This window comes from Pavona decussata, unplaced genomic scaffold, assembly GCF_977016875.1.
Source record: "Pavona decussata unplaced genomic scaffold, jaPavDecu1.1 SCAFFOLD_468, whole genome shotgun sequence".
NCBI lineage: Eukaryota > Metazoa > Cnidaria > Anthozoa > Scleractinia > Agariciidae > Pavona > Pavona decussata.
In genome coordinates, this window is record NW_028145806.1 from 1,716,550 (window position 1) to 1,742,500 (window position 25,951).

At 40.9% G+C, this 25,951-nt stretch overlaps 2 protein-coding genes and 1 pseudogene across 2 annotated transcripts in view; 2 read left to right on the forward strand and 1 right to left on the reverse strand.

Annotated features, from left to right (window-relative positions):
- The window catches only part of LOC146450379 (transducin beta-like protein 3), a 223,702-nt gene extending 220,260 nt beyond the window's left edge, over nt 1–3,442 (reverse strand). The window contains exon 1 of the mRNA XM_085100392.1: nt 3,427–3,442. The gene's annotated coding sequence lies outside the window, so the exon portion shown is untranslated. The remainder of the gene's footprint in view (nt 1–3,426) is intronic.
- The window catches only part of LOC146450389 (uncharacterized), a 286,459-nt pseudogene that overhangs the window by 128,405 nt on the left and 132,103 nt on the right, over nt 1–25,951 (forward strand).
- On the forward strand, nt 1,109–3,390 carry LOC146450399 (uncharacterized). Its single transcript, XM_085100515.1, has 3 exons — nt 1,109–1,618; nt 1,964–2,117; nt 3,131–3,390. The coding sequence occupies exons 1-3, from the start codon at nt 1,568–1,570 to the stop codon at nt 3,388–3,390; spliced, it is 465 nt and encodes a 154-aa protein (XP_084956641.1). The 5' UTR covers nt 1,109–1,567.

The following is a 25,951-nucleotide window of genomic DNA, read 5'->3' on the forward strand; positions in this document are numbered from 1 at the left end:
ATAATCTATCTTGTGATAGTCTAGATGAACAATAAGCTTGATTATTCAAGAAACGGTTGACGTTACATGTGTAAATAATGTTGAAAACACTTGTTTCAGGCAATCACACCATGGATATTGTAAGAGGCAAAGAAGAATATGAAACATTAAAAGTATCTCTGGCAAATGTCATTAATGACGTAAACAGCCTGGTTCATGATGGCGAAATAAATGTTGATCGGAAAACAGTTAACCTTGAGTTCTACTTGGGAGGTGACTACAAGGTAAGCCTTTTTATCTTAAGGCTGACATTTCCTTTATATTTAAGATTTCCTTAATATTGATAATAATTTTTTTTTGGAAACCACAAGGGCTAAACAGTTTTACTTCCTTTTTGTCCCAGTTTTTGCTAATTGCCATGGGCATGAAGGGAACAACATCTAACAACAGTTGCATTTGGTGCAAACTTCATAAAAATGAGAGGTTGGTGATGTGCATTTCTTTTATTTTATTTAAATCAAGAGCATAGCTGTAAGCAATCTTAAGGAAACAAACACTTTCATGCCTTTCTGGTCAGATTATTAACTCCTATACCTGTTTTGAGTTTGACGTTGATAATAATAATGAATTTCTGTTTCGAGTTGTTTTTTATTTTGGTTTCTAGGTGCAACATGTCACACTCCTGTGATTATTTTCTTGGAGCAGCATTAGCCAGAACTCTAGATGACACATGGTCCAGACAGCCAGGATGTAATTCGTCTCCAATATTTAAAATTCTACTTCAAAATGTTGTCCTGGATGAGCTTCACCTAATGCTAAGAATCACAGAAAGGTTGGAAGAGGGCCTTATTTTTGATATTCTGAAATGGGATACAGTAGGTAATATTATTATGCATATATCTTCAACAGTTTTGATGAAAAATAACACCTGTAAAGAATATAGGATTTAATATTACACAAGCAAACCTTGTTCTAGGACTTCCAATAATTATTTGTGCACCAAGCTACTCATATAATATTGCTACAGCATAATTAGGTGATCTCACAGAGAAACACTAACAAAAGAAACCTTCAAGAAATGGACCTAAACCACATCAATACTTATTTTGAATTTTTTTGACCGGATGACAATCACAGCAGACCTGGAAACAAGAAGACAGAAGAGCACCTGAACAACTTCTTGTCAATAGTACGTTCTCTTGGTATCAGCCTGAGGGTATAAAAAGTGAATAACAAGTGGGAGTGGACTTCCTTGCTAGGGGGTGAGAAAAGGGTGCTCCTGAGAAAGCTGCCACATCATTTCGAAAAAATTTTGCCTGCAGGAAAGGTTGACAAGACCAGGAAACTCTGGATTATAAGTAGTATTTTACGATTCTGTTCAAACAAAAATAAAAGCGATTTCATCTGAACAAAAATTTAGCATGGATGGTTATTCCCAATGAAGCTAGAGCTACGCTTGGGAGGCATAGCCTTCCTCTTAAACTGTTTTCACTTTTTTAATTAATTGAAAAGCTGTAAATATCTATTCTTGATGTCTCTTTTTCTCCCTTCTTGTATTCTGTAGAATTTCAGAGAGCTACTGGAAATCATGAATAAGGAAATCATCAAGGATGATGACATCAAGACATTTGAAGACAAGGTTGGTTTATATCAAGACTATCAAGGCATGCCAACATCTTTTGCAAGCAAACACTAAAAATATCACACTCAAGTTTCACTTTAAGCATACAACAGCAAAAAAAACAAACAAACAAACAAACGATAAAAGCCGACATTTCAGAGTGATCATGACTCCGTTGTCAAGGGAACTATGTAACAGATCATCTAAATTACAGCATTTAAAATGATCTTGGCGCAAAAATTAACATAACAGGGAGTGAAAATTACACAAATACTTTCACACGAATAGATACTTCTATTTGGTTATGAAAGTAAGTTTCACTTTGAAAGTCTTAACTCAACCAACAAATATTTTGTGTTGTAGGCATTGAGGTGGGGGAAAGAGATGATTGCTATGTCAGGAAGTGGACCTGATTACATGCAGGGGATCATTATTACACCCTACATACACAGCATAATCTGTCATGTTCCTGTAATGATGAAGATCCATGGCAGTTTGAGGCAATTTAGTGGCCAAGGTACAACATACCTCTATTTGCTTATGAAAGTGAGTTAAGAAAACATGTGATAATAATTGAAAACTGCTTCAGGTGATTCCTCACATTTGCATGGCCCATCCTTACTGCACATAATTTATAGCATCATTAGTGCACGTTCGTGCACGCGCACATTGGAAACATGGCGGATTTGCCCTGAAATTGAGCTCTGTCAGGCGAAAAATGGCTATAGCTCAATAACGAGCACGGGCACCCCATATTTTTTCCAATCATTTTAATCAACTTATCATGTTTCCAAAGGGTCTTGATACTAGCAGGCAAGTCAAAAGGCCATTTCTCCGTAGTCACCCAGAAAAGAATTTGTCTCAATTAAGCGCTATTGCAATGATTTAGATATCAAGCAGTTTTTTTTCTTTTTTTAAGATCGGTAATATGCTTGGTGTGAGGCCCTATCCCTGACGGGCTCCGTTCACATGTGGTTTATAAGTTTGCATGTGCGGGCTGTAATGCCTGTTATGTGGGTGAAACAGCCCGGCACTTTTCCGCACACGTACATGAGCACTTAGCCGTGATAGGGCCTCTCACATCTTCAAACATCTACAGAATTCTGAACATTGTCGTGCCTTGGATTGCTTCCATATTTTAGAACACACCTCTACCATTTTTCAACTTAAGATAAAAGAGGCTTTACATATTCAAAGAGAACAACCTTCTTTGAATCAACAATTACTCCATGTAAATCTTAAATTATCCTTATAATTTCTCACAGTCACGTTTCACGTTCATTCTGTTGTCACCGTTTATCATAATTAACATTTTTGTCTACTTATTATAAATTCAACTTACAACGCTTTGTACTTAACTGAAGATGACAGAAGTCTCTGTCTAAACATGTCTTATAAACTTAAATGTTTTGTCGTTTCATTAAAAAACTCAACTAATCAAAATGAAAAAACAAAGACAGAACACAATCACAAGTAGACATATAACCTAAAGCACGCAATTTATTTTTGAATTCCTCTATTTTCAAAAAGGAGTTGAAAAGAAGAATGATGACCTGCGAAGATACTTCCATAGGAAAATAAACCGCTGGGATACAGCGACAAACCTTCTTTTAGTGGAGAAACGGCAAGAAGTGCTAAGGGAGTACGAAAGGGAAAAGCGAGTTTATGTAAAGAGAAAGACATCATTCTGGGTTCTGTATCGTGTGCATGGAGAAGATTGTACTAACCTTAGTCTTCATTTTTTTTGCCGTTGCTGTTCGTCGATGTTTGAACTCTCTAATGAGATTTGAACGAAGCCTCTGACAAGCGGTTTTCCATGCAAACTTACTCGTCCGCCATCTTAGATGTCTTTGCCAGTGTCTACCCACTAGCACTTCTATCGAGGAAATGTCAGGTTCTGCTGTATATTAAAGTTCTTGAAAAACCTGTGTCACATCTGGCGTATCGGTAGTTGGCAGGATGATACACAAATGAGACAGACCCTGGCGGCAGAGAGAGTTGACAAACTGTGAGTACATATTTTGCATAAGGAGTGCTGAGGACTTGGAAGCCCTAAGACAGGAGATTGCGGGTTTTGAAATTCGCACTTGCAAAGAAAGAGGAGCAAGCAGAAAAGGCTGCTGAGAATGTGGAAGCAGTTGAGAGGGAATTAAAGAAGCTTATCAACCAGGAAAAGACTGAGCCTGCAAAAGGGGAGGGTGCAGAGGGGGCAAAGGACCATGTAGTGTATGTTGCCCAGTCACGTAAATAGGAGAGGTCCAGGGGAAAGCCAGCTAAACCAGCTGACCTGTCAGTCGTGGAATGGATCGAAGATGCAAAGGCCACTTGTGATATTAAGGGGCTGATATAACCAGCAGGCTGCCTTGTATCTAGTAGAGCATCTAACTGGGGAGACTCAATGAGAGATTCTGGGACGAGGAGATGAAATTAAGGTCAACCCTCAACAGATATTTGCAGTACTCCTGAAGGTATTTGGGGATGGGGATAGCTTGCCCCAGCTGCAGCAACAGTATTTCTCCTACCGGCAAAAAGAAGGGGAGGATCTAGTGTCATCTTCAATACACCTGGTACAGTTGCTTGACCACATAGTCCAACTAGACAGCTCCTTTAAGACTGGAAGAGACTAACAGCTTAAGAATCGCCTTGCTGAGGCTGTCCGTGAAGAGAACGTCCGAACCGAGTTGCAGTGCCTGAATTCAGAACACCGAGAGCTTTCTTATTTTGATGCCAGGGATCGTGTCATGGAGCTGATGAGTCACCAGGGCAAAGCCGAAAAGTTGAAGCAAAACATTGTGGTCCAGGAAACTGCAGTAGACCAGGGCATTCGCACTATTCTGAAGCAGCATAGTTAACAGATTGCAGCACAGCAGAAGCAGATCGAATCCCTTATCACCACTCTGAGTAGTGGGAGCAACTCCCCCTGACGTGGTGGACTCTGTAGGTGATGGGTATGTGACTCCCCGAAGCACCTGAAGAAAGATTGTCCCAAGTTGGTGGTGCAACTATAATGCAGTTGTTAGCTAAGAATGCTCAAGCTTAGGAGCATATTATTACTGTTGTTATTAGGTTACCGAGTTGGTTGAGTTTGTACACTTTGTAAGGTTGTCCAGGACTCCAACCTCAGCAGGGAAGCATGTGAAAATGCGTAACTCACGCACGCATGGGTACCCTGTGGGCCAACACGGCCGTGCATTCGCACACCGTTGTTCAGTGTCGTGTGCATGGAAATGATTGTACTCGCTAGTCTTCAATGTTTCCACCGTTGCCATTCGTCGATGCTTGAACTCTCTAATGAGATTCAAACAAAGCCACTGACAAGCGGTTTTCCATGCAAACTTACTCATCCGCCGTCTTTGCCAGTGTCTGCCCACTAGCACTTCTATTGAGGAAACGTCAGGTTCTGTTGTATATCAAAGTTCATGAAAACCTGTGTCACATCTACCACTCCAGCAATGGATGAGGCTGTACAAAGCACAAGACAAGCCTACACTCAAGAGGACCTCAAAAAAAAATTAAAGTGTCAGATCTCCTTGACCTACTCAGTAAACTGACAGGGAAAGTATTCAACAAGCGGACAAGGAAACAAGACTTGATTGAAGCATTCATGGCAGCTCAAGAGCGACGGGAGAACTAATCTTAATTAAAACAGCTCCTTTAGGAGCTAACAAATCCTGTAGGTCTAACCGCGGTGTTAGATATTGCCCTCATACAGGAACCAACGGCTCCTTTAGGAGCCACCAAATATATGAAAGCAATAACCAACAAGATATTATTGTGTGCGTGTAATGGAAATTAAATTTTGCAGATAAAAAAAGTTGGTGAATTCAAATTTATAAGCTTATAAGAACGGACAAATTACATGCAATATCTTCGTCTGAGTTTGATATATTCAAATCTGCTTACCTTGGCGTACACATTGACAGCATCAGGCTCATAAACTTTGAGAGCACGTACTTCACTCGAGCCCGACAAACCGCCATTTTCTTTGTGACGTAAAGGAAGAACGCATGCTGACAAACTGTCAAATGACCGCTTGCCACAAAGAATACTGATCCGCACAGATTCTCCAGTTTCTCATTGCTGGTACACGAGAAAAATCAAACGCGAGACGACTTGAGTAGAAGGGACAAAAATGTCAGAAACTGGGCAAGACCAAATTTGAATGGTAAGGTCGCTCAATAGTTCAGTGATAGGTCCACAGTGCTGTATGATTTGGTGTAAAAACTAGGCATATTTTTTTTTAAAGCTCGCCAAACTTCATTTTCTAGCTTAAATTTGCTGATGGCCAAGTTGCCGATCTTGTGGAAGAATTGGGGGCCTATCTAGAGGGCCACTTAGCCCAAATGGATGCAGTAAGTAAAACTGAGTTCTTTATACAACAGTTATTTAAGAAAATCGGCGCATGACAATTGCAGGCATACACGAAACATTGAAATAAAAGGTTTATTTGAGGTTTATAGGCTTACTGTTCATGTAGCACTCGAAATTTGAAATGGTATGTATTTGGACTAAGATCTCACTTATTTTTCAGGCAAGGCTGCTGGTAGATTACCTTCCTCATTGGTAGGTAGCGATTTCTGATGTTTTTCGACAAAACTGAAGTTTTTAAAGCACTGTGGTCATTTTATGATATCTGTCACCTTTACAGGGACCGCATGGTGCTACTTGCCACAAGATTTCTCTGTGAGCAGCCCACCATACAGGATTTGCTCCAAAATGGTAAATTTTCACGTTCAACTTAGCAAAAGGAAGTCTTTCAAGCACAAATAACCTTGCGATCTTGTGGCTACCTTTTTTAAAATGGAATAAAAATCAGGGGACGTCTAATTGTAACATCTCAAATTACTTCGCTAGGCTCGCAGATACAAGGCACTGCCACTCCGCGGACAAAACAGAGAAACTCTGATCATCAAAAGGAATCTTGGAACGGACATGAAATGAAAATTGAATTGTAAAATTGAAATGAAATAAATTTGTGATCTTAACCCTTTCACCACTGGTGGCCCCTTTTGAGGCCACTAGGAAAACATGGCCGTAACACTCGTGGCCGCTAAAGCGGCCAAAAGAGATTACCGAACATTTGACTTTGTAGCCTGGCCACTTTGCCATTTGGGGGGACTCAGCAATTGCCAATTGCCTAAGGGGGCTTGAGTTGGGGTTTTCCCTTCGAGAAAAACGTAGGTTTTCATACGAATTTTACGAGATTTTCGCTTCTGCAGTTTTTCCGTTCGATCTTCGCCATTTTTAAATGTCTTCGGAAGATGATGACAACATTTCTCTGGCTGATTTGACTTCTTCAGACGAATTTTCGGACCTGGAAGACGATGCTTTGGAAGAATTGTTCGATAGTGATGAAGACGAGGATGAGTTCGAAGGTTTCGGGTTTGATTTGCCCGAAAACATGACATGGGAAAGGCAGCGCTTTGCCGTCAACGATGAACCGTTAACGCACGAACCTGGTCCAACAACAGATTTGCCTGATTCTGGCAAGGCCATTGACTTTTTCTTGCTATATTTTAGCGAGGAAATCATCAGAAACATCGTGCAGTTCACTAACAAGAATGCAGAAGTGAAACGAGCACAAAATTGGCGAGCTGTCACGCAGGAGGAGTTGAAAGCGTTTCTTGCTGCACTTATTATTTCAAACGATCTTATTGTTGTTCCACGCGACGAGCGTTATTTTTTCTCGTCTTCGGAAACGAGATTGTTTCACATCCCTGGAGTGAAAAGTATTTTGAAATCCCGTAAGCGCTTCTTCGAACTGAAATCTTACATTTACTTTTGTGACCCGGAACATGAACTGAGTGAGGAAGAGAGCAGGGACACCCTTTATAAAGTAAGGGCGATTTATAACGAACTAGCGACGAAATTCAAGCAACTTTTTAACTGTTCTCGAGAAATTTCGATCGATGAAGCTATGGTGCCGTTCAAAGGAAAACTTGCCATCAAAGTGAGAATGCCAGATAAACCTGTAAAGTTTGGAGTGAAATTCTTTGAGCTATGCGATGCCAAGAATGGCTATTGTAAAAACTTCAGTGTGTATGCTGGACAGGATAACCGACAGGCAGGCAATCTTGGAAAAACTGGTAAAGTTGTGATGGATTTATTGAAAGACCTTTATTACACAAACCACCATCTGTATGTGGACAATTTTTACACAAGTCCAATTCTCTTCCTGATGTTGAAAGAGAGGGGTATATTGGCTGCTGGAACTGCAAGGCCAAGAAGAGGTTACCCTAATGAGCAGTTGAAAAGAATCCAGCTCAAGAACCGTGGAGATGTGGCATGGCTCACAGCAAAGGACCAAAAGATGGTGGCTTTGAGATGGAAAGATAAGAAAGATGTTTTCTTTTTGAGCACAATCCATCCTCCACCAGTGGTACCAGCCTGGGTTAGACTTGACGACCCTGGTCCTGAGTCAGACGCTGAGCAAGATCAAAGTGATCTGGTGTCTAGGAGAGAGAAGGTTCGAGGCAGCTGGGTTACCAAGAAGATTTACAGGCCACCAATTGTCAAATCGTATAATAACTATATGGGAGGCGTTGATCTGTGTGACCAAATGACCGCCCTAAACAAGTCCAAGAAGCAGAAGAGGTGGTACCTACGCATCTTTCTCAAGATGGTGCTTTTGAGCATTTACAATGCTTACATTTTGGAGGGATATAAGCGTCAACACACTGGAGAAGGAAGCAGGAAAAGAGACCTGCTGTCCTTCAAAGAGGATCTTTGTATACAACTTTCAGCCCCCTTTGCACAGCAAAAGAAATCAACTGCTTCCAACAAAAGGAAGAGAAGTGCAGATATGCCAGACCTCACTCGCCTCACTAATGTTGGTGCTCACTTCCCATTCAAAGGGGAGGGAAAGAATCATCGCTGTGTTGTCTGTGAGAGGAAACATTTTTTGTCAAAGAAAAGAAGTCCTGAAAATCCTTCCCCAAGGCACAAGACAACTTTCAAGTGTGGCCAGTGTGATGTTTACTTGTGCATTGGGGAAGGAGGGGCGAATTGCTTCTTTGACTATCATACAAAGGAAGATTATTCAAGATAGAGGCTTTACAATGTAATAAATAGATGAGACTGGGACATCAATACCAATTTGGTATTATGACTTTCTTTATTTCTCTAAATTCCCACTCCTTGTGAAAAGAATTCTCAATAATTGGATTATGAGACATCTTGTCATTTTGGGCTAAAATTGTGTAATTCCGTTGAATGGAATTCCAGCAGCATTGCAATACTAGAGGGTGAAAAACACAATTATCTTGAGAGAAATAAGTTAAACAATTAAATATGACCTTCAAAGGCTACTTTTATATTTTTAGATTGTTTTGTTTGACAATTTATAACAAGATTCCTGTTTCAAACGGAAAAACAAATATATTTTTTCCAAAATTTATATGTTATCGAACTTTGAAGGCTTATAGTTCCTTCAGTTTTCATCTCTAGTACCTGGAAATAAGATAAAATGAAAGAGCATTTTATAAAGAGCAAAATAAAACTTGGTTGCTTTCTACAAAAATGCCTCCTTCTCTGTGAAAAATGCATTTAGAGTAAAGTCGTGTAATTCCGGAAAACGATCAAAATATACTGGTGTTCAGGGCAGTTTTCAGGAAAAAACGAGTGGTGGTGAAAGGGTTAACAGGGTTTGCAAGTTCATTTATCATCATCTATCCGGAACGGAAACATTCGCGGGAACACAAGGGGTTTCTGTACGATTTTTATTGGTCATTAGCTTTCATTGGATTTGGTGGCGTCTAAAGAAGCTGTTGTTGGTGTCAAGTGGTAGCTCTCAGCTCAGTACATATTTCCAGCGAAATGGTTCTTCGTGAACTTCACCTGGAGTCTCTCTATAGGTCGGGAAGCTGCTTTATAATCTTGCTCATCCAGGGAGGTGGGCGAATTTCCAAGAAACAACTTGAAACTGACGAGAGTGACGACTCGACAACTACCGCTTGTTACTGTCAGACATTTCTTCAGAGAAGAGTCAAGACCCGCGTTTATCAGCTCCTCTTAACTTGCGAAGTATGGAGACCCTCGGAGATCTGACGGAAAACAAGGAAGATTGCTTGCAGTACATCGTGCCGCATGGTAATCCTCTGGTTGCAGGCCAGCGGTGATTTTATGCCCTTCTCAAATAGAAGACCGAGTCTTTCTCTGCATTCCTCGGTGCGAAGTGGATCAAGAGATCTGTTCTCGAATCCAGCGATGAGCTCTTCTGGCAAGTGATTGGCCGGCTCCCATGTGTTCTGGTCTGGAGAATAATGCTTCCACTGGACAAAGTTTGCAGTTTCGCAGCCTTGAATTCGTTTCACGACTACCCGCTCAACTTCAAAGACACCCATAATAGTGGGCTTTACAATCAGTCAATATTTCAATTTATAACCACTATTGCAAGCATCAATCAATAATGCTGCTTAAAAGCCTGGCGGGTGTCTCGCATGCTTCGACATCGTGTCTCAATGATAGTATTCAGGGACTGAATGGCCTGAAATAAACTAAGCGTTATGTATGTTTTGATCACTAAAAGTGAGTCGAAATTTGAATAATTATTGAACACAAACAAATTGAATGTTTCCTCAGAGGTTAGCTGTCATGAGGCGGGCGCTTGCTCTTTCCTTGTTACGGTTTCAAAGAGAATTACATTTAATCTATTTGACTTTTCCTTTACCCTGTAAAGAGAAACAGCTACATCGCTTTTTTAATACTCCAAAAACTTGCTCAAAGCACGAATGAGCCAGCTCAATTTTTTCTTCAGTCCAGTCACTAATCAGTGAAATTTTTGTTTTCCGGATTTGAAATAGTTTTTTACTCTTCACTTAAAATCCTCGGTCAACTTTAAATCGTGGTTTGATTGGCTTTCAAACATGTTAGCCCGTGAAGCTGGCAGTTTTGTTGGGGAGCGAGCGAACAAGCAGCAAAGCTCAATTCTCCTTGCAGCTTCACCGTTCCCTCGCGCACTCCCAAACAAAAACCGCCAGCTATGCAGCTACAAACAACTCAGCCTGGGCGTGTGTTTTTTAAAACTCACGAAAACATTTCGCCACCCCAAAAAGCTGTTGTGGCAGCGTTTTCTGCAGTTGCTCATTAAGCTTTTACGCTAAAACTATCACCTTTATTCTATGTAAAACTTTGGATAACGTTTTGATCATTCGGAGTCCATCGGGACAAATTAAAAGATATCGCTGCACGTGAACTTGTTGAATGAGTGCTTTAGTTCAAATCGTGGCCCACCTTTAACCAGAGCGCCTTAGTTATCTACATCACGTCTTGGGATTTCACTTCACGCATTCAAGCCTTTGATTGACAGCAGCAGAAATCTTGGAGAGACTTGAGTATTCCCAACGTTGAATTTATTGACCAATCACAACTGAATAGTTCTGGATATGCAAATTATTATGCCTCGTGTTGAAAAACTGGGCGCTGTAAGTACATGTTGCGAAAAACAATAGCATTCTAAGCAATAAACTGAATACAGTGTAATGAAAAGGAAAAGAAAGCATTTCAGAAATTGTACTACCTGCACCGAAAAATCATTCCCAGCAGGCATTACAACATGATTGAAACAGCATTTTGAGGGACAAAAATTGCCTAAAAACGTGAGTTAAAGTTTTACACAATAAAACGATAAGATTATCAGGTTAATGAATTCATTTTATAATAGTAATACCCAGAGCAGGAATAAATGTTGCCCCGCAATCCTTTGTTGCCTTGCAATTTGCAAAATGGCAGCTGTTGTTCGGACACGTGGCAAATTTCGGTAGCTTTCAGCTGCCATTTCTCCACAGTTGAGGCAGTAAACTAAGATAAGCAGGCTATTTTTCTAAACTTTACCGTTTCTCCTTTTGTTTGGGAAGCTTCCTTGGTTTTAGAAGGAAATATTTTGATGTTTCAGTCAAGATGTTTTCACCTATCCGTGACCTCGGCTCAAATGCTGTACATAAATTTATGCGAGTAACCTCCCAATAGACTTAATAATTTACAACTAGAGAGCCTCTTGCACAAATTTGTAACATAATGGCACTTAGTGAGCTATAATTTTGATCTATTTGGAGGCTTCGAAAATGGCGGAAATCGCTATAAGCGTTGACGCATGACAAACATGGTGATCAGGTGTGCCATGCAAATGAAAGTAAATTTAGGCTTTCTCTCTTCATGTCACATTTCAAACGAATAGAAGTACGGTTATTGATCCCATAGGCATTAGGGAATTCAGAATAAGAAATTATTGGTTTGTTCTTCAGGGTTTTAGTCATTATTATACAGTATTATGGATGGTTCGGAAAGCTCAGGTGCCAAACGCGCACACCTTCCAACGAGTTCTACTACATCCAAGCCTCAGAAAAAAAGATTAAGAAATCCGCCATCCTCTGTGCCAAAGCCTTTATTTACCGATTGCAGTTCTGAATCTACAAGTGACTATGACTTTAAAAGTCCTCACAGGAAGGTGAGTGTTACCTGCATACATATCATTGATAACTGTCCAATTTTTTAAAACATGTAGGGTATCAATGAGCACCAATGTAAATAGGTGGGTATTCTGTAGTTACTCCATGCATTTCATATGTTAAATTTAAATTGTACTTGTGAGAAGAATGTTGGCTGAAGTACTTGTCTTGATATGCATTGCAGCATCTTTCCAAAAGCTATGGCCATCTCTAAAACGGGGCCATTCTGTTTCGTTATCAAGACCATACTTTGGATCACTTTTTCCAATGGAAATGAATTCTACAAGCGCCCTTTCTTCCTTGTAAGTCCACTTAAGTGTCCTTACAGGAGACTTATCCAGGGGGCTGATAATATAAGACTTGGCCTTCAGGATCTGCAGTGTCAGCATCCTTTGTAGAATGTTGGCAACAAATTGATATATTCTATGTTCTTTCAATGACATGCCAATATGTAGCTGGATATTGTGCAGTTAATAACCTGTCTCCTAAAGTTACATTATCTTAAATAAAAAAATCACTTGAAAACAATTTCCTCTCTCTCTCCTAGTCCTTTGAGCCCCCAGTGGGGCATAGGGCCGCGAAAACAATTTCATGACAACTGTTACTTACTTTGACAGCACAAAAACTGAGAATATGAATAGCCAAAAAATCCAACAAATTTTCAGGTTTATTTGCATTTAAAGTTTAAAGAGGCTTCACAAATGTTGAATTGACAAACTTAGCAGGGAAGTAGAGTGTATGGGTATTTTGATTAAATATGTTGTCAATTTGTCTACAAATAAGTCATCAAACGAGAGATAACATCTGCAAAGTATTATGTAAACTGACTGTGGTGAATCCTGGACTGGACCTTGGACTGGACTTTATTAAATGAAGTTAATATTTAACTAATAACATAACTGTCAATGCAGATATAACGTAGTAATAAAATTTTTACTGAACAATGAAAGGAATTTATAATTAAGGAATTTGCGGTAGCTTAGAACACACCCAAACGAAAGTGTGAAACAGCATGTCTAGACCAACTTTAATTAAGCAGTTTAGTTTTACCTAGGATTTGTATTGGACAAGTTTAGTTCAGTTTTATTACTGCTCACCTGCTACCCAGTTTTGTGATTAGCCCGATCAAGGAAAGTTAAGAAAACTCACCATAGAAGTAAGTTTATGAACACTGTTTTATAATACTGTCAATCATTTCAGTTTTGTTAGTTTTATATGGATTTTATGAGCTTTGAATGTTACGTGGAATTCGCCACATGGCATGATGATTATTACAATTTTTATACCATTTATTCCCGCTTTGTCCATTTCCATTGTTTCGTTTTATTATCAATTAATTTAATTGTTAAAGTAGATTATATTGTATCATTTAATTTCAGATCGAATAAATTTAAGCATCAGTTATCAATGCTGCTATACGATTGCGAGTATTCTTCGGTAGTGGATTGTCTCGGTTTTCTAAAGCAAAAATAACGATTAACCACTTCTATTTAATCATTAACCAGCAGGAAATTTTTTTCAATACTTTGAGAATGCATGTTTTTTTCAAAAGGAACATAAACGAAAAATCGAACACTGCTGCCCAGTAACTTTACTTTACTTCACTTTACTTTACTTTACATGAATACTGTGACGGCAATATATCTCATGCACGCGCTGTCTAAAGAACCTTAGCAATGTAGTCCAATTCAATATATTGGATAAGCGCGATCACTTTGCGCACTATTACTACAATTGAACCAGATAGGACTACAAACTAAGCGATTCAGTTGTTTACAGCAGGAAATAACGTTACAAACCTGGCCACTTATACACTTGGCTATGATTACGTGAACGCTGTGAAAGTTTCAAGTCATCATATTACAATGTAATGTGGCCACGCGATGCTATCTTGCGCGTGTGCTATTTTAGGAATGTAGTCCGATTCAAACACATTTGAAGGGGCGAAACACTAGAAAAGTTACGGGGTGGGAAGAGGGGGTGGAGGAAGGGGTGTGGCAACTAGTGTCTTGAAGGCATCTATCGGATAGCTCTTCTATTTGATTAAATTTCAGCTTGTACGAGTCAGCGTGATTAATTTTCTTTAGTATATTTTTGTAACATGGACAAAAGTTTTAAGCCAAGTACTAGTTACGCTGTAGTTGTAAGCGGAATGGAGTCAAACTCTGATCATGATGAAACATCTTGTAGCTCGCTGACTGCATACTAAGTGGATAATGAAGAGGAGGCCACGGCTATTGCATTGGCGGAATGTCTCAAAAGTGTCAAGGTAGTTAATTATTTTTGTTTTCCAGTTTTAACATGCAGTGATTTTCATCTTTTGTTGCCTTTAATAATTTATTCATAATAATAATAATAATAATAATAATAATAATTTATTCACTTATATTGCGCATTTTCCATGGCAAGATGATCAAATGCGCATTACACTGATGTGATTAAAGTAAAAGAGAAAAAAATATATAGTATGAAATGTAAAATGTACAAAAAAAACATGTATATAAAAATCAATCAGAAGCGAATACCATAGCAAAAAGGTGTGTGTTAAGTAGCGTCTTAAATTGGGTGATGTTGTCGCAGTCTCGTAAATGTGCTGGCAAATCTTTCCACAGGCTAGGTGCGGCCATTGCAAAAGAACGATCCCCTAATGTCTTATATGATTTAAAACTTGGATGGCCTAACAATAAACTGTCATTGGATCTTAAGCCATACTTAGATGGTGTCCTCACAACTGTAAGGTCCTTTATGTAGTCAGGTGCGATACCATGAATAGCTTTAAATGTGATGAGCAGCAACTTAAATTGGATCCTGGATCTGACTGGCAGCCAGTGCAGCCTCTTGAGGAGCAGCGTCATCTGACAATATTTAGACTTGCGTGCAACTAGCCTAGCAGCAGCATTCTGGACGCGTTGTACTTTACCTATTTGGTAGGCAGGGAGTCTGTACATTAAGCTATTACAATAGTCAACCCTGTTCGTGATAAACACGTGCACAAGCCTCTCCGCTGCCTCAGGTGACAGGTACTTTCGTATGTGTCTGATGTTCTGGAGATGGTAAAACGAAGCACCGCAGGTCTTTGTCACATGAGAGGCCATCGAGAACGTTGCATCGAACCACACACCAAGGTTTCTCACCGTAGACGATGTTGTTATCTGTGCGTCACCAACGTGAAGGCTGCTGATGGAGGTCTTTGCAAGCTGGTGCCGCGTACCAATCACAATAAACTCTGTCTTCCCATCATTCAACATGAGACTGTTCAGCCGTGCCCACGACTTATGGTCTAAAGGACAAGTAGAGCTGAAAGTCATCTGCGTATGAGTGCACTGTAGGTTGGTGCTTCCCGATGGTATCAAATAGACTGCTCACATAGATATTGAAGAGCAGAGGCCCTAAACAGGACCCCTGAGGAACACCAGAGTTCACTAGAAATGGTCTTGAGAGAACACCATCAACAGCCACACGCTGAGAGCGATTACACAAATAGGACCGGAACCATTCTAGAGCAATGCCCCTTACTCCAAGCTTTGACTGTAGCCGGGCCAATAGCATGTCATGATTAACAGTCTCGAAGGCAGCACTGAAGTCCAGAAGGACAAGCAGAGTCACCTGTTGATCATTCATGTTAAGGAGAATGACATTCCGCACCCTGAGCAACACTGTCTCCGTACTATGATGTTTCCTGTACGAAGACATGTTTGTAGGGTAGAGGCCATGTTCATGCATATGGTCTTGTAGCTGTATTGTAGCAGCTGTCTCCATAAGCTTCGAGAGGTATGACAAGTTACTGACGGGACGGAGGTTCTTCTTTTTCTGCTCAAGCCCATGTTTCTTGAGGATAGGGTTAACAAGAGCCTCTTTCCACTGAATCGAAAAACAGCCTGACTGGAGTGACGAGTTAATAATAGAAGTGAAGACTGGAGTAAGCTCGTCGAGACATTGAACCACTAGTGAGTTGGCATCAGATCGAGCTGACAAGATTTTTTAGAGTTGTGGGTGGTAAGAGCTCGAACATTTTCTAATGATAATTCTTTGAATGAGTCAAAAGAGGCAGTGCACTCGGTAGTGTCAGCAACTAGAGGGTTGTGATTTGCCGTGTCGTCAAAAAGCATTTGGTGAATGCCTTGAACCTTCTGGTCAAAATATTCACCAATATCATTAGCTAGAGTACGCACATCACAGTGATCCGGAACACGAAGCGTCCGGGGCCGAGACAAAAGGGACTTTGTAGCTCTGAATAACTTCCCTTGATCATGACTATTATCGAGGATAAAGTCAGACAGGTACTTAGTTCTTGCCTCGTAAGTAAGTAAGCTACCATCCTTGTTTTTGATAATGCATGCTTTTCTGTTTACTTAGGAGGAATGAATCAATTCTTTCAGTGACGATGATGATGATGACTACTTTAACAGACCAACACCTGGTTTTAAAGGTTTTGTTAAGGTTAGTATGAACTTATTTGGCATTAAAACAGATTATACACCATCCCTCATTGGTAATGTAAATGCTGTCATTATAGTGCATTTTATAAAACAAAGTTTTTGTCTTTGAATGAAAAAAAATAAAGAGAAGACACCGCAATTTGAGTTCTGGGAAGAAGAAGAGTATTCCCCAGGAATTGCACGCCTTCCAATTAGAAATTATCAATATAAAGAGGCATGTCAATGTGAACTAATGCTTAGAAAGCTGAAAATTAAATATTCATGTTTATTCACATGTTTTCCAGGAAAAGCAACCAGCTGTCATCATCATCAGTGATGGTGATAGCCACAGTGGAAAAGACACTGGAAAAAAACCAATGTAAGTAACATTTGTTCTTTTCTGATAATTTTTAGTTGTGCAACACTTGCCAAAACGTAGATATGTAAGGCAAGAAATTATTTGATGTGTCTATATTATCTTATTTCCATTACTTAACTGCACATAACGCGCAAAAAGAGCTGAATGATATCCTACAATATTATATTGTCGTTTCTTTTATCGCATAACTTGGTACCAGTCATGGAAATATAAGCGCTTGCGTTTCTGATTTTTTATTTTATTTTAGCTAGTGTGCATTATTGCTGTTTATTTACAAAACAAAAACACTACGCGTAGGAATCATTTGACCTCATGCTTCTTTCTCTTTATATTCTGACCAAAAATTTTATCTTCAAAGTTTCCTAATCGATAATTCTCGAGCGCAAAGGTCATGGAATGTCATTCATATAAGCAGTGTGTCAGCACTACTCAAAGCTATTGATAAAAGAAAAAAACAGCTAAACTCAAAGTGTTATACATGAACATTACATTTTATGAATTACTCTGTTAATTTTGCTTGGTTATATTTATGAGAAACATGAGAGATGTCAAAACCCTGTCTTCACTATCAGGAAACTTTTGAAGCCACGTTTTATTCATTGCACTGGTAATAATGCCAGTATTTGTAAAAGAAATACTGGCCCTTGCTTAGGGCCCTAACATTGGAAAGCATTTTGGCCAAGTTTTTACAATCTTTTAGAGGAAATTGGGAAATTTTTAATAACAGGTATAAGGCAGCGTGGTCGACTGGTTAGGGTGCCGGACTTGAAATCCGGTGGTCCCAGGTTCAAGTCCTGCTCTGACTGCTAGCTGGAGTTGTTTCTCGGTAGCCCCAAGTTCAACTCCTCGGACACGCTTGTAAATAGCCAGCTGGTCTGCCTCCTGCCAGTTGGGATTTTTAACCATGTTATTTTCAATTTGTATTATTTCGTTATGAAGTTTAATGCTCGGCCCCACTAGCACTTCTGCTATAAACATTGCTGAGGGTAATTAAAGGTTATTTTTTTTTTTAGGCTTTAATACCAGTTCCATGGCAACAGAAGTTGCTATTTTTCGTCTTGTTCTTTTTATGACTTCTTTCCCCTCCCCAAAAAGGTCTAAATGGGCACAGAAGCTATGGGGGACATCTCTGTGACTCCTACAAAAGCTAAAAATTGCATTATGGGATACATTTGATGGTTGTGAATACCGGGAATCATTGAACACATTGGAAATAATTCTGTTGTTGTCGAAAATGACTGGAAGCAAAAAAGGAGCCGTTATAGAAAGAAACGCAGAGGCAAAGGGTTTGGTGGATCACACAGAAGGGAGAAATCAACAGATAAAGCCTCCGTAATTTCTGGTTGGATGCTTCATTGGATCACTTCATTCATACGAATATAGGAGAAAACGGCCAATCCGAAATGGAACATGATCCGGAAAATTCTGCGAGCATGTGGTCAAACAAAGGACCTTTAAACAAAGACCTTTGCGTCACGGAAGGTATCGATGACAAACCGACAGAAGATGTCGAAGATTATGAACTCTCTAACACTAATACAGTAATCACACTCAACACTGGTAACAAAACGGACACCATGAAAGGAGACAAAAATGATTTGGAAGTAGCCGCCTCATGCTTCCACAAGCCCACGGAAAAGGGAAAGGAGTACAAAACACAACTACTTAAACAGTCTCAAATGACAGCTTTATCGGCAGTTTCCTGCCAATGTAGCGACATCAAAAAGTTGATGACCGATCGTAATAATCTAGATGTTGTGAAAACGGAACTTATTTACAGTCAACCCAGGTCACGCGTGAACGATATTTTTGAAATTTGAACGGAGTTTTGGAATTTACATGTCAGTTTTCAAAATCGCCAACGAGATTTCAGAGTTTCCGTATAAATTTCCCTAGCTTATTGACAGTATAAAGCTATGGATTTTTCTTTACATTGCAAAATTGAATATTTCAAGAATAACAATTGCTTCCCAAGTATTTTGAATCTTTTTTTCAGTTAATGCGTCTTTTTCGGGACGATTTCCAGAGAGATGTCCAACATTTTTATTCACACCTCGGACATTACAAAGAGAAATTCGAATGTTCATTTCATTCTTGGAATTACTGTTTACGCGTGACCTGGATTGACTGTAATAGGACAGATTAGTTCAACAATTCCACGACACCCAAAACCTCTATTATGAGGCATTGACTTCACCGGAAGAATAGGAACATGCCTCTCATCATTTCACTGACAAGGAGAATGTACCAAAAGGAAGTGGTTAATTGGGCTTTGGAGTGTGAAGCAAAGATTAGCGAATGTTTACACAGATCATTTGAAGTGGGTAGGCGGTCTTGCAGGTCACAGTCAACACGTTCGTCACGTGCCTCACGCTCCTCCATCCCTGCTCAGTTGGCTTGTATGAAAGAAAAAGCCAAAGTCGCTGAACTCATGACAGAGCACTCGATCCTTGATGAAAGACTAAAATTGAAGGCTGCAAAAGAGCAATTACAGCTTGATCTCGAGATTGCCAAAGCCAAAGCAAGAGAACAGGCTTTCTCAGCATTAGAAGAAGAACAGAAACTGAAATTACCAACACGTGATGAGGAATCTTGGGATTAATTCCTCCCGTTACCAATGCCCGCCTCTGATCATAAACAAGAACCACTGCCATCAGCTGTAAACACTCCGGTTGGCTTGGCTGCAGTCATAAGCAAATTAATACACAATGAGAAAAAAGACCCTCAACAACTCAACCCAGCACCACCTGAATTCTACTACCGTGCCTTTCCCCCCAAAATTAAACCGGAAATGCCTAGCATACAGAAAAACGATAAAGAACTTTTGAAAGAAGTTTTCAAAATTCAGCAAGACCAAATAAAGAACATGATTTCATCACAACAAAAACTAGCTACCGCCGTTACTCTCCCCCAGCTGGAAGTACCTAAGTTCAGTGGAGATCTGATGAAATACAAAACATTCATCTTGGCTTTCGATGCACGCATACAGTCGAGAGTAGCAAGCGACGCAGACCATCTGTACTACCTTGACCAACACCTCACCGGCAAGCGGAAAGACCTGATTGGTGGTTGCCTGCACATTGAACCTGACGAAGGCTACGCAGAAGCACGTAAACTTCTCGAAAAGGAGTATGGCGACCCATACCAGGTGTCTAACGCATTCATGCAGAAGCTCTCAAGTTGCCCAGTTATTAAATATGATGATAGCCCAGCGCTAAAGCGTTTCTCATTCTAACCACACCAAATGCAACAACGCCATGAAAACCATCGCACACATGGCAGTACTAAACCATCCACAGAACATGCAATCAATCGTTCAGAAGTTGCCGAGCAACCTGCAAACGAAGTGGCACGAAACTGTAGTAAAAGGCAGACGGAAGGACAGGAAGATTGCTGGCTTCGGGGATCTGCCCAAATTTGTGGAGTACGCCGCGGAATCTGCGAACGACCCGATTTACAGTAAAGACACACTTAGTAACGCAAAGTCAAAACCAGGCCCAGAAAGCAGCTTCACGAATTACAACCAGAAGTTACCGACATCAAGGCAGAAAAGTACAATCTGGAAGTTTCAACCCAATCTTCCTCTTTACATGAGGCCGGGTATTCCTGCCAAAACACTACTGCCTCCCGATGCTCTCTGTGCCATAAGTTACATGACCTTGAAGAATGCGAACACTTCAGAAAAAAAATCTGTTGACAAACTGAAGTCCTTTCTTACCGAGAAGTTCTGGTGTTTTGGTTACTATTGAGAAAACCACTTCTCAAGAAGTTGCACAAAGAAACGAGTATGTAAGAAGTGCAAAGGACCGCACCCTACACTACTGCACGAAGACGTTTTCTCGCCAAAGAAAGAAAACAGTACCGGTGACCCCAACATAAAGAATGCATCAAGAAGACCATTACAGTGAACATCGCATGAACAAAAATTCCGCAGGACAGTAATGAAGTCACCATTCTTGAAACGATCCTGCCCGTATTGATCACTGACAAGAACACCGACAAGACAGTGAAGACCTATGCTTTCTATGACAATGGCACAGGAGGCTGCTTTCTCACCGAACGCTTAAGAGAGCGATTGGAAGTTCCAGGAACAAAGACAGCATTGCAGCTTGGGGCGATCCATGGTCAAAGCCTCGTGGAAAGCACTGTCGTCAAAGATTTGGTCATTACTGACCTGAACGGCAAATGTCCTATCGTACTACCATGAGCCTATACCAGAGACGACATTCCTGTTGACCTTGACCAGATCCCGACTCCTGAAATTGTCAGACGTCTTGATCATCTTGAAGAAATCGCTAGCGAAATCCCTGCCTATGATCAAGCATAGATATTGGTCTACTTGTAGGAAGCAACCGCCCAGCTGCTCTTGCCCCACTCAGTGTGGTGACATACGAAGGTGACGGTCCTTATGCTGTAAAGCTGAAACACGATTGGACGGTCAGTGGACCACTGCACGTTATCGCGGAATCAGCAACAAACAAAGTGACTGGAACAGGATCACCATCAGAGAAGTGCAAAATGTAAAGGAAATCATCACTGCCAAGTCGCTATTACAATTGTTCAAGCTGGACTTCAGCGAAAAGGCTTCAAGCAACCTTCCAGAGGACTTAGGTCATTCTCACGAAGATAGAAGATTTTTGTCAAAAGTCTCGAATGACATCATGCACGTGGAAAGCCACTATGAAATACTACTCCCCTTTCACCAGTCTGAAGCAAAGCTGCCAAACAATCGCCAGCAAGCTTTCAAGAGAGCGCCATGGCAAAGGAAGAAGATGCTAAAAAGAGAACAATACCGAAATTATTATGTAGCTTTCATCACCAAGATGATCGACAAAGGATACGCAGAGAAAGTCCATTGTGAATCGCTCCAAATCATTCCAGGCAAAGCATGGTATATTCCCCATCACGGCGTGTCCCATCCAAAGAAGCTGGAGAAAATCGAGTGGTGTTTGACTGCAGTGCCAAGTTTGCTGGAACTTCGCTAAACGATCAACTACTGCAAGGCCCAGATCTAACTAACTCTCTAGTTGGTGTCCTAACTCGTTTCAGACAAGAGCCAGCAGCCTTTATGGCTGACATAGACGCTACGTTCTACCAAGTCTGAGTTCCTGCCTACCAGCGTGATTTCCTATGATTTCTGTGGTGGCCAGGTGGAGATTTGAACGCCGAAATTAAAGAGTACCGAATGATCATTCATCTGTTTGGAGCTGTTTCTTCACCCAGCTGCTCTAACTTCGCCTTGCGCATGACAGCTAATGAAAATGAAGCAGAATACGGAAGCGAAGTCGCACAAACATTGCGCCGCAACTTGTAAATTGATGACTTTTTACGATCCGTTAGTACGGAAGCTAAAGCCAAGGACCAGATCGATGGTTTGTGCCAAGCATGCGGTACAAGCGGATTTCGTCTAACCAAGTTTATCTGTAACCGATGGAATGTCCTGGAGTCCATTCCGGAAGAGGAACGATCTAAAGACGTCAAAATGCTGGATTTGAATTATGCCGATCTTCCCATAGAACGTGCACTTGGTGTACAGTGGTGCCTTGAATCTGACTCCTTAAGTTTCGCATCACCATGAAAGACAAGCCGGTCACGAGAAGAGGAATACTCTCCATTGTCTCCTCTATCTGCTTAACCGTTTCTCGCTTTATAAAGCCAATGGAGTTCGGAGAGGTGAAGTCCAGACAATTCCACATTTTCTCAAACGCAAGTACCGTGGGTTATGGCTCAGCGGCTAATCAAAGACTTTGCGACAAAAAAGGTCGCATACACTGTTCATTTCCAATGGGAAAAGCGCACCTTGCCCCCCTCAAAGCAGTAACATTCCCACGCCTGGAACTGACTCCTGCCACTGTCTCTGTTTGCCTCGGCGAGATTCTCAAGAAAGAACTAGACGATAAACCTGAAACCGCACAGCATCACACTGACTCCGTCACAGTACTGCAGTACATCATTCCAGGTTTATGTTGCGAATCGCGTCCAGCTCATACATAACCTATCCGATCCTAGCCAGTGGAGGTACCGTATTTACCTGTGTATTATGCGCGACCGTGTTTAACACGCACCCTAATTTTTGACCACGTTATTCTAAAAAAAAGATTTCAAGATAAACACCAAGAATTAAGACTTCCATGTTTCCATTTAATTAATAAGAGCTGGGAGTTCATTAATAACATGTTTACATGTTTACTTACTTACTTACTTAAACTACAGATATCGCATGCACCGAGAACCTAGTTAGAGGCCTTTCTATTTAATAAAAGTCAAACGTTTTGTAAATCTTGTAACTTGAAGTCCCTATTACCTAGTATACTAGCAATTCATAACACTACCGGTATTTCTCCTCCCAGCTCTGCTGGTATTACTGTATTGCTTTCGATTCAAGTTGAATGCTCAGTGTTTTTAAACAACGCATTCCTAAACAGCGAAACCTTCAAATTCTGACTCAGAGTCTGACTCAAATAGGTGTTCTATGCTTGAATGATCAAGTTCATTAATGTTATCGGTTGAATTGTAAACCAGTTCATCTTCTGATCCATCCAAATTGATAGTGAAGCCACACTTCAGGAAAGAGGCAGCGATCATTTCTGATGGAATGGCATTCCACACTTGCAAAATCCACGAACAGATCAGTTCCTCCAAAGCCTTCTTTTCTCGATAAATTCATGAATTCCTTCCGCCACTTTGTTTAAAGATATATCGAGCGGTTGGAGAAGGGAGGTTAACCTGCCAGGAATAACAGCAAGTTTAGTGTTCTCGCATTTGAAGGACGCTTTCACAGTATCTGTCACGTGAGCTTCAAATGAGTCGTAAACAAGCAAGCTCTTTCTTCTCCCCGGGCCACAGATCCATGCACGCCATACTTTTTCGATCCACACTTTCATCTGCTCTGAATCCATCCATCCTTTCTGTTGGGCTGAAACAACGACTCCATGCTTGTTGTTGATCTTAGGGATGGTTTTCCTCTTGAAGATTATCATCGGTTTCAGTTTTGTTCCATCATCGCAGCACGCCAACACAACTGTTACTCAATTCTTCTCAATCCCCATGGTACGTATTTTGATGGTTTTCTTGCCGGTGTTGTTTACAGTACGATTCGGTGGCATGTCGAAGGTCAATGGAGTTTCGTCCATATTTGCGATGAGATGCAATGGGAAGTTGTGTTCTCTACTGCGATCAATGATGTAGCGATGAAATCGGACTATCTTTTCCTTGTAATCATCTGGCAGACGTTGTGCTGTTGTTTTCTGTCGAAGTGACAGACCGTTCCTCTTCATGAAGCGATGAACCGATCAATGATGTAGCAATGAAATCGGACTATCTTCTCGTAATCATCTGGCAGATGTTGTGCTAACGTTGTTTTCTGTCGAAGTGACAGACCGTTCCTCTTCATGAAGCGCTGACACAAGTGATCACCAGCTTTGAAATGTCCTTCAGGAATTTCGTACTTCTTGTTCTTGGCTAGTTCGAGGGCTTTCAGTCGCACAATGGATGGCAGAATGGCAAGACTGTTATTTCTTTTCTCAGTAATCCAAGCCAGCAGATCAACCTCCAACTCCGGCCATGCAGCTTTCTTTCCGCGATTAGCACGCTTCAGTCGAGGCATCTTCTCGAGGTTTTCTTTACTTTTTTCGCCAGAGTCTGACATTACTCTCGGAAACACCAAACTCACGCTTGGCAGCACGATTGCCATGTTGCTCTGCAAACTGGATTATTCAAACTTGTTGGACACAGTGTAACTTTGACGTTTCACAGTGGTAAGTTTCGAAGCCATGATCGCTATAGTGACAATCTCACATGTTGTTTTCCTTGATCAGCTGTTTCTTAAATAGGCATTTTAATTTATTCATGGATCGAAATTGAAAACGATTCATTGGTAGTTTACTTTACTGCGTTCATTAAACACCAATTACTGCAAAGTTTTTGTCTTTTTTTGTTTTCTTCACCAAATAATGGAATCTGTGTACAATACGCAGCATAAATTTCAAGGTCAGGGTTTTTCAGGTTTTTCAGGGGAAAAAAGTGTGCATTATACACGGGCAAATACGGTACGTGGAAACAAAGGAGAATCCCACTGACGAAGCCTCACACGGACTGGACGCTAAAACGTTAACCGAATATTGATGGCTGATTGGACCACAGTTCCTGTGGCAACTGGAGAAAAAACGGCCAGCACAACCACTAACACTCGGTGAAATCCCAAGTGAAGATGTAGAAGTCAAGAAAGAAGTGAATGTCTGTACAACAAGGATCGCTGACCCTGCACCTGCAATAGCGAAACTATTCCAGCATTACTCAAGGTGGTACTGCTTAAAGAAGGCCGTCACAGTGTACATGCAAGCGAAAGCTGTTCTCAAGGAACGTAGGTCACAAAAAATGAACAATCAGCCAATCAACCTTAACGAAGACTGTTCACCGCTCACTGTTCAGGAGTTAGAAGATGCAGAACTCGCAATCATTCGCTTCACACAGTTCCAGAGCTTCGAACGCAAGCTACACACCCTGGGGCAAGCAGGCAACAACAAACTCAAACATGAAGAACAGTCACGCTCCAAGAAAAATGAAATCCAAGTAGGAAAGACCAGCCTCATTTACCATCTCGAGCGGTTCATGGACAAAGGTCTCTTTTACGTTGGTGGTCGATTAAACACCGCTGAAATCCCGCAGGAATCAAAGCATCCCATAATCCTGCCTCGCAAGAGCAACGTTAATCATCTGTCAGGCACACGAACAACTTGGACATGCAGGGCATACAAACTCTGCAGTGTCCCAACTTCTCCTCGTGCGTCACATGCCATCGCCACCGAGCGCCACCTCAGGACAAAAAAATGGCTGATCTACCACCCGACAGACTGACACCGGCACCGCCTATCACTTATGCTGGAGTGGATTTCTTCGGTCTGTAGGTTACAAAGGAAGGCTGCAAGGAACGCAAACGATACGGAGCACTATTCAGGTGCCTTGTGAGCAGAGCAGTTCATATCGAAGTCGCTAACTCGCTCGAAACAGACTCGTTCCTGGACACACTGTGTTGTTTTATCGCTCATCGAGGCCCTGTGCGCGAGATTAGAAGTGACAACGGAACCAACTTTGTTGGCGCAACAAGAGA